General features: G+C 43.4%; 1 protein-coding gene across 1 annotated transcript in view; it reads right to left on the reverse strand.

The window, feature by feature from the left end:
- Positions 1–564, reverse strand: part of LOC100471647 (olfactory receptor 4D2) — a 1,454-nt gene extending 890 nt beyond the window's left edge. Inside the window, exon 1 of the mRNA XM_002929402.2 lies at positions 4–564. Within this exon, the coding sequence (XP_002929448.2) occupies positions 4–564 (561 nt within the window). The remainder of the gene's footprint in view (positions 1–3) is intronic.
- Positions 565–8,683: the final 8,119 nt, after the last annotated feature.

Below are 8,683 nucleotides of genomic sequence, written 5' to 3' on the forward strand. Positions count from 1 at the left end.
GGCGAGTCTCAGCACTTGTGGGACATCACAGTAGAAGTTGTCCAGGACATTGGGACCACAGAAAGGCAACGGGAGCATCAGAGCCAGCTGGACAATGGAGTGAACAAATCCTCCTACCCAGCTAGCCACCATCAACCCCACACAGAGCTGAGAGTTCATGATGGTGACATAGTGGAGGGGCCGGGAGATGGCAACAAGGCGGTCATAGGCCATCACCGAGAGGAAGAAGACCATGGCGCCTCCCAGAAAGTGGAAGAAGAAGATCTGGGCCATGCAGCCCTGGTAGGAGATGGTCTTCGTCTCAGAGAGGAAGTCTACCAGCATCTTTGGGGCAGTGACAGAGGAGAAGGAGAGGTCTAAGACAGCCAGATTGCAGAGCAGAAAGTACATGGGTGCGTGGAGCCGGGCATCTGAGGTCATCGTGACCATGATGAGGAGGTTTCCCACGACAGTGGTGGTGTAGACAAACAGGAACACCGGAAACAGGAAAAGCTGGAGCTCTGGAGTCTGGGAAAGTCCCAGGAAGACAAACTCTGATACCCATGTGACGTTCCCTGGCTCCATGGCATCTTCTCTATGCACCTAAGGAAACTGAACCATCATAATGTTAACAAACTTTTTATGTCATCTGCTTTCCCTCCAGAATACATCCGTATATGATCCTATAGGAATATGCTCTCAATTTCACAATGTATTTGTGTCTCTCTGTGCCCTTCCTTGCTCACAGTCGGTACTTAATTACCTGGTGTTGACTGCTGGTTGGGTGAATGGCTACGGGGCATGCAGGTCCCTGCCGCGGAGCCCCTGGACATGGTTGGACACCTGGGATATCTGGTCTTCCCCACCCGCTAGTGTAGGTGTTCCTTTACTTGCTAAGGCAAGTAGCAGAGGGATGGGGGACTTTCATTAGATTACGTAGTAGATGACGAATATATTGTTTGAAGAAGTCTCAGCTCTTCCAGAAGAACTGCAATTTCAGAAAACAGTACTGAATCCCAGGGCGGAGAAGAAAGGAAAATGTTGCAGGATAGAAATGGAAAGTGATGAAGAGGGAGGGAGAGGGAGGAACACAGCAGGTGAAGGAAGGGGAAATGGGAAGGTGGCGAGCAGGGGAGGGAGAGAAGGAGGTGATGGAGGAGGAGAGACGGAGGGGGACAGGGTTTCGGGTGGGGTGGCCTCAGTCTCCCATCCTCTCTCACCTGCCTGTGCAGCCCTTTATCTGCTAGAGATCTTTCTGTTCTGATCTCCCACATCCATTTGCTTTCCCTCCAGTTCACCTTCCGCACAGCTGTCCTGGAGACCTTTCTCAGCGCGACCTCAGTCCTCCCTCAAGTTCTTACGGTGCCGCACACTAGCTAGCGGTCCTTAGGAGCCAAACACTTCATAGACCCCGTTACAGTGGAAACACCTACCTGCATATGTGCAAACAGCATTCACACGGCGTGTCAGATGGGCTGTGGGCTGTCAAAACAAAGCCTCCGCCTGCCTTTCTAATCAGGATCTCTGCCTCCGAGGACCACTGTTCTTAAATGGATTGTAGTTTCTTAACCTTGCCACCTATTTGCTCATTTCCATGTTTGTGTCTTAGAATTCTGTTAGCTACCTTCTCTGCCTTAGAAAATACTCACTTGGACCTCACCCTGTCTGGCACTCGTTTCGCCCATTCTCTCCTGCAGAACTAATTCCCATTTCTTGGGTTTCTTGTAAAATTTTAAGAACACCTCGGTTGTAGGTTTATCATCATTTATTTGTTCCATCTTCTCCTGTCAACCAACTACATTGTAATTTCCATATCTTAGTAACCCCAGAACTTGGAACAGCAGCTCTGATATGGCACATGCTCAATAAATGTTGTCAAATTAATGTAGCAATTAGGTAATTGAGGGACGACTGATTGGCTCAGTAGCTTGAGTGTCTGCCTTCAGCTCAGGTTGTGATCCCAGGGTCCTGGGTTGGAGCCCCGTGTCGGGCTCCCTGCTCGGTGGGGAGCCTGCTTGTCCCTCTCCCTCTGCTTGCTGCTCCCCCTGCTTATGCTGTCTCTCTCCCTGTCAAATAAATAAATAAGATCTTTTAAAAATTAGGTAATTGATTATGTGGAGAGTTTTTTGAATAATGTTACTTATCCCCTGCCCCTACCTCATAAGGCTAGTTCTATGCCCAGTTGCTAAAATTGCTGGGTTTTACATGTAACCTGAAGCCACTGTTTTAACAGCGCATTCCCCCTGAATTACTTCCCAAGGCTCTCCTCACACTTTAGTCACTGTCAAGTCTGTCACCTATTTATTCTGCCCACCAGCAGGTGTTTTCAAGAGCCAAATTATTGCTGACTTATTGGCAGGTGAGGGGACCTCAGTCACCTCACATGCATCCTTGTGGGCATGACCCTGGGGAAGAGGGCATATCCTCAGGGAGAAACTACTGGATGGGCTTAGGAAGCAGAGCTGGAATGATTCCCACTGGGGGAAAGGGAGCAATGGGAGTTGTTAAAAAGTTGCTAAGTCTTTCAAAACACTATTGGAGAGGTCTGCCTTGAGGGCAAAATACAAACAAACAGAAACGCTACCAAGGACGTTGAAAATCGTAGAGATTCATGAAATATAGGATTAGGAGGCCAAGATGAGAAAGGACAAGATCTCTTCAAAAGAAGTCAAATTTCTGGGATTTCTGGAGGGACCCATTTCATAGACTTGAGCATGCATGAGAATCACATGCAGGGCATGTCGAACCTCAGAAACCCCACGTGGGATTTTGATTTAGTAAGTCTTCAGTGGTACCTGAGAACTTGCATTTCTAACAAGTTTTCAGATGATGCTGATGCTGCTTCCCTGGGCCCACAGTTTGAGAATCGCTTCAAGTTTGTCAGCACAGGGCGTGGACAGTTCTCTCTCACAGCATCACCAGTACTACTGGTTTGATATCTCACTTCAAAGAGGAAACAGCTCTATCAAGGGAATGCTCAAAGGTTAAAGGGCTGAGCCACTAGCCATGTTTGCGGAAAAGCTTCCCAGAGGAGGTGACATTTGAACAAAGGGGCGGCTCATGCATGTGGGCAGAGCTATGTTTCTGGCAGGAAGAACAGAGGCCCAGAGACTAAATGGCACAGCATACACTCCAGGAACCCCGAGTGCCTCAGCAGGGCCAGGGCACAGGGCAAGTGAGGGGAGGGGGGGACGAGGGTGGAGAGGAGGCAGGGATCAGACTCTGGAGAGCTTTGAGAAACCAAGTTAACAACTTTAGATTTTATCCTATAGGACATGAGAAGCCAGTGGAGGACATGAGCAGGAGGGTGACCTACAGATAAAGGCCTTCCTGGCCACAGTAGGAGGGGAAAATGGGAGGGTGAAGAGAATAAACAGAGAGGGAGCCACTCCTTTTTTTCTCCACATCCCATCTTGTTTCAGAAAAGACTTAATGAGGGCAGTTACGGGCCTGTAACTTACCTATGTCCTTGACTCAACCCATCCCAGCTTCAAAAACCCTTAAAGATGTGGAAGGTGAAGAGAAGAGAGGAGAAGGGAAAGGAAATGGGAGATAAGAAAAGAAAGGGGAGGATTAAAAGGTAATTCAGAAAAACCAGGGAGTCAAAGCCAATGAGCCAGCTGGGACCCACGGCCCAATGATATCAAGATACTGTTTCAGTGATTCTGAGATGCTCTTGGCCTTTCCATCATGAGCCAAGAAGGACTCCATGGCAGCAATCATCGTGTGTGTCCTCACACACTCTCATTCAAAGGCTGGAGGTGAGGAAAGCGGTGGGGGCAGTTTCTTTCTCCTGCATCTCTTGCCTTTAATCATGGAGGAAAAATCTTTCTGAGAAGCTCCCCTGCAAACATATTTTTTGTTTTATTTGTCATTTCTGGATCACTTGAACATGTGAGTACTCCTAGCTTTTAAGTGTTCTGGCAAAGTGAACATCTAGGTTAGGGGACAAGCAAGGGAGAAGTGGTTGGGGATGGCTGTTGGGTAGGCCCCCAAGAGCAATGCTATGTTCTTATAAAGCACTGGGGAACAAGAATGAACATAATGGGCCAGAGGCAAGAGAATCTTGACAATGCTGCAAAGTTTCTCTTAAATAAGAAAACTCATAATAGCGGAGCTCACAAGCTCAAATGTGAGTAATGTAAATGAGAGAGGGAGGTCAGATAGGAATTTCTCTCTCCAAAGAAGTACTGAGGCTCATCACCCACTGTCCCCCAGTGCAAAATTCCAACATCTGGGCCAAAGAAAAGAAATTAAGTTTTTTTTTTCTTTAGAGAAAAAACTTCAGAAAAGTAGACCTTTATGTGTTGACACTTGGGGGTCCTTCAGCAAATAGCCGCTTCCCACCTGAACCCCTGAAGTGAAGTCTAAAAGCTTTACCTCTACGTAGAGGCAGCAACTAACATTATATTGCCTTACTCTCAAATGCAGTTAAATTTCACCAGGAGTTTAAGGGAGGTCACCAGCACTAAGAGCAAATGCAAAATAAACAGAAAAATGAATGAGAAGAAAACAGGTCGGGGAAACAGAAGAAAACTTTTAAACAATCTCCTGTGTATATAATTAGCTTCCTTTGAGAGAAGCAAAAAGTTATAATAGCCATAAAATAAGAACAGGACGGAATGGACGAAAGTCACAGAACAAAAAAGAGCTCTCAGAAATTAAAATATGTTGACGGAGACATGAAAACTATAATAGAGGAATTGGAAAATAGAGTTGAAAGAATCACTTCTGAATATAGACTAAAAACATTGCCTGAAGAGGGCATCCACAGGATGGGATCCAGTGTGGGTTGTCGGAGTCTCGGTGTTCCCTCCTGGCAGCTGCCCATTGCGGACATTCAAGCAAGATGAACAGAATGTCCCCACAGGGGGATGGCTCAGTGTGGGAGGTCAAAGGTTCAAAGGGATGAGAAGTGTGTTCGTGCAGAGGTGCAGTCTGCCAGCAGGTGTCGGAGACCCAGCAGGACAAGGAGGGTGTCCACGCGGGGGATGTTGGGATGTGAGGTTTCGGAGCACAAGTAGGGTAAGAAAGCTGCCTGAGTGGGGGACTGGCCTGCAGTGTGATACCAAAGCCCAAGTGGAGTGAGGAAATGGAACTAGTGTGGAAGATTGGTTGTATAGAGGGAGATGAATTAAATAAGTTAGTAAATTAAGGATAGAGTGATGTCAGAGAAAATGGCAGAGTGGAGAGCTCCAAGGGACCATCCCTCTACAGAAACACCGAAAAGATATATCTATATCTATATATAGATATATATAAAATAGAATTGAGAGTCCAGGAATAAATCCATACATTTACGGTCAATTGATTTTCAAAAGACTCTTCAATGGGGAAAAAATAGTCTTTTCAGCAAATGGTGCTGGGACAAGTGGATATCCACAGGAAAAGAAAAAAGTCAGACTACTGCCTCAGACCGTATACAAAAATTAACTCAACGTGGATCAAAGATCTAAACAAAATTAACTTGAAATGGATCAAAGATCTAAACTAAAGGTATAAAACTTGTAGAAGAAAACTAGAGTAAATCTTCATGACCTTGGATATAGTAATGAGCACGTCCAACACCAAGATAGTGACTCCTAAAGGCCATTGATCAGCAAAAGGGAGCAGGACTATTAAGGGAAATGCATGATTCCAGAACTGGAACAGGGAAATACAACATAAGCATGGGCATGTCACTGGGCCAGAAAGTAAGGATGTGATCAAAGAAGGAAAAGAACATAGAAGCCAGCTAGGAAAGACTCCGACTGGCCAAATCTGGGGCAAATTAGTAATAGATTGTAACAATTGATTTAAAAAAGGAAAATACAAGTCCACACAGATATAAATAAACAAAAGAATAAACTGGAAGTCTCAAATTACCTACCCACAAAATATTCACTATTTTTTAAGAGAAAATGATAATGGAGATGAGAAGCCTAACAAGTAATCAAAGTGATGGGACAACAGTAATGGGACAGAGCGAAATCACTCGCACCTCCTGAGTTGCAATAAGAACACAGCATGACTTCTGGGATGTCCCTGAAAAAGTCACTGAAATGCATCACTTGAGTCTAATCACCATGAAACATCAGAAAAATCCAAATTAAGGGACATTCTACAAAATCACTGGCCTGTAATCTTTTTGAAAGTGCCAAGATAACTAAACTCAAGGAGAAGCTCTTCCAAATTCAAGGAGCCTAAAAAGAAATGACAACTAAACGCAACATGCAATTTTGAACCAGATTCTCTTTCCATTCAACTTTACTGGGACATTTGGCAAAACTTGAATAGAGGCTGAAGATTGGATTCTGGCGATGTATTGTTACAGCATTAATGTTAATGACTGTATGGCGGCATCATAGGAAATGTCTTTCTAGAAAATGCATGTTTAAGTATTAAGGAATGGTGGGCATCATGTTGGCTACTTACGCTCAAGCCTTCGGGAAATAAAGCCCTTTATACTACACTGGCAACTTCTCTGTAAGTTTGAGAATTTTCAAGAAGTTAAAAATTTTTTAATATTTATTTATTTTAGAGACAGAGTAATGCGCTCGTGAGTAGGGGAAGGGACAGAAGGAGAGGGAGAGAAGCAGACTCCCTGCTGAGCAAGGAGCCCAACGGGGCACTCGATCACGTGACTCCAAAATCATGACCTGAGGGGCGCCTGGGTGGCACAGCGGTTGAGCGTCTGCCTTCGGCTCAGGGCGTGATCCCGGCGTTATGGGATCGAGCCCCCACATCAGGCTCTTCCGCTATGAGCCTGCTTCTTCCTCTCCCACTCCCCCTGCTTGTGTTCCCTCTCTCGCTGGCTGTCTCTATCTCTGTCAAATAAATAAATAAAATCTTAAAAAAAAAATTATGACCTGGGCCTTAATCAAGAGTTGGTTGCTTAACCCACTGAGCCACCCAGGCGCCACTCCCACCCCCGCCATTTTAAGTTAAAAACATGTTCAAGTTGAAGTAAAAGAAATATGCAGACTATCTTTCTGTCCTCTGGGTAAGAAACAATTTTTAAAAATTAAATCTCAGTAAGAGTTAATATTAAAAAGAAAGATTGATACACCTGACTACATTAAAATTAACACCACATATAGAGAAGACAGACCACAAGCTGTGAGAAGACAGTGCAATGACATAACTGACAATAGATCAGTAACCAAATGATAGGAGAATTCTTAAATTCACTAGAAAAAGTCAAGAGAAAAATTAACAAAAGGCATTCATGGGAAAAATGAATGCAATAAAAACATGGAAAGAAACATTAGGGAGGAGAGAAATGCAAATTTCTACAGACTACAGAGAAATATTTTTTACCCACTAAACTGGCAAAAATTAAGAGTTCTGACAATATCAACTGTTAGAAAAATGTGAATCGATGGGATCACTTGACACCGCTTATGAACATGTGATTGGGCACAACAATTTTGGGAAACAATTTGGCACTATTTTATAAAGTTATCTCTTTGGAGATCTCAAAACTTAGCAACCCCATTACAAGATATGTAACCCATAGCTCTTCAACCAGGCAGTTGGAGACAAAGAGCACTGCTGTCAACAGCAAAAAACAAACAAACAAACAAACCAAAAACCAAAAACCGAAAAAACAACAAACCTGGAAACAACCCAAATAAGCTTAAAAATACAATGTTGAGTGAAAAAAAAGCAAATCCCAGAATATTATCTACAGTAGGATACTTTCATAATGTTCACAATAAGCAAAACAAAACAATATACTGATTATGTAAAAATGTGATAAAAGTGTTTTTATAAGCAAGTGGATGGTAAATGTAAAATTCAGGAAAATGGTTTCATCAGAGAGGAGCGAGTGAATGTGAGGAAAAGGACCCTCTGGGTAGGTATCAGTTACTAGTTACTTCTATTTCTTGAATCAAGTAGTCTTTATGGGAGCGTTCATAATGTTATAATGCTTTATAACTTACATGTATTTTACACATAATCTCTTGTTTGTAACAATTATTACACTACACTGAAAATGTAAAGAGGAAACATTCTGAACATTCATGACATTTTCAAATTTGAAAATAAAATAAAAGCATCGAAAAAAGACTAGAAGAAAAAAATAGTTACATGGTTTACCCAATGTTATGTCACACTTTTTTTTATTTGGTTCTTGTAATAAATGTGGAGGCTTGGAGGTCAGATATTAATTTAAGCAAGTTTATTGAAGAAGAAGCCATGAGGCCAAGAGAGGCCAAGTGAATCATCCCAGGTCATCATCAGTTTGATAAGTGGTGGGTAAGGGCTTCTCATTTAAAGATTAAGCTTGAAATCTTGTGCTGTTTCCAACAATCCAGACTCACATCAAGACAGAGCATTGGAAAAAGAGGTCAAAATACAGCCAGTAGACACCAGTTAGAATGGCAAAAATTGACAAGGCAAGAAACAACAAATGTTGGAGAGGATGTGGAGAAAGGGGATCCCTCCTACACTGTTGGTGGGAATGCAGGTTGGTACCGCCACGTTGGAAAACAGTGTGGAGGTCCCTTAAAAAGTTAAAAATTGAGCTACCCTATGATCCAGCAATTGCACTACTGGGTATTTACCCCAAAGATACAGATGTAGTGAAGAGAAGGGCCATACACACCCCAATGTTNCACACCCCAATGTTCATAGCAGCATTGTCCACAATAGCTAAATCATGGAAGAAGCTGAGATGCCCTTCAACAGATGACTGGATTAAGAAGATGTGGTCCATATA

The sequence above is a fragment of the Ailuropoda melanoleuca genome, chromosome 13, assembly GCF_002007445.2.
Source record: "Ailuropoda melanoleuca isolate Jingjing chromosome 13, ASM200744v2, whole genome shotgun sequence".
Taxonomy (NCBI): domain Eukaryota; kingdom Metazoa; phylum Chordata; class Mammalia; order Carnivora; family Ursidae; genus Ailuropoda; species Ailuropoda melanoleuca.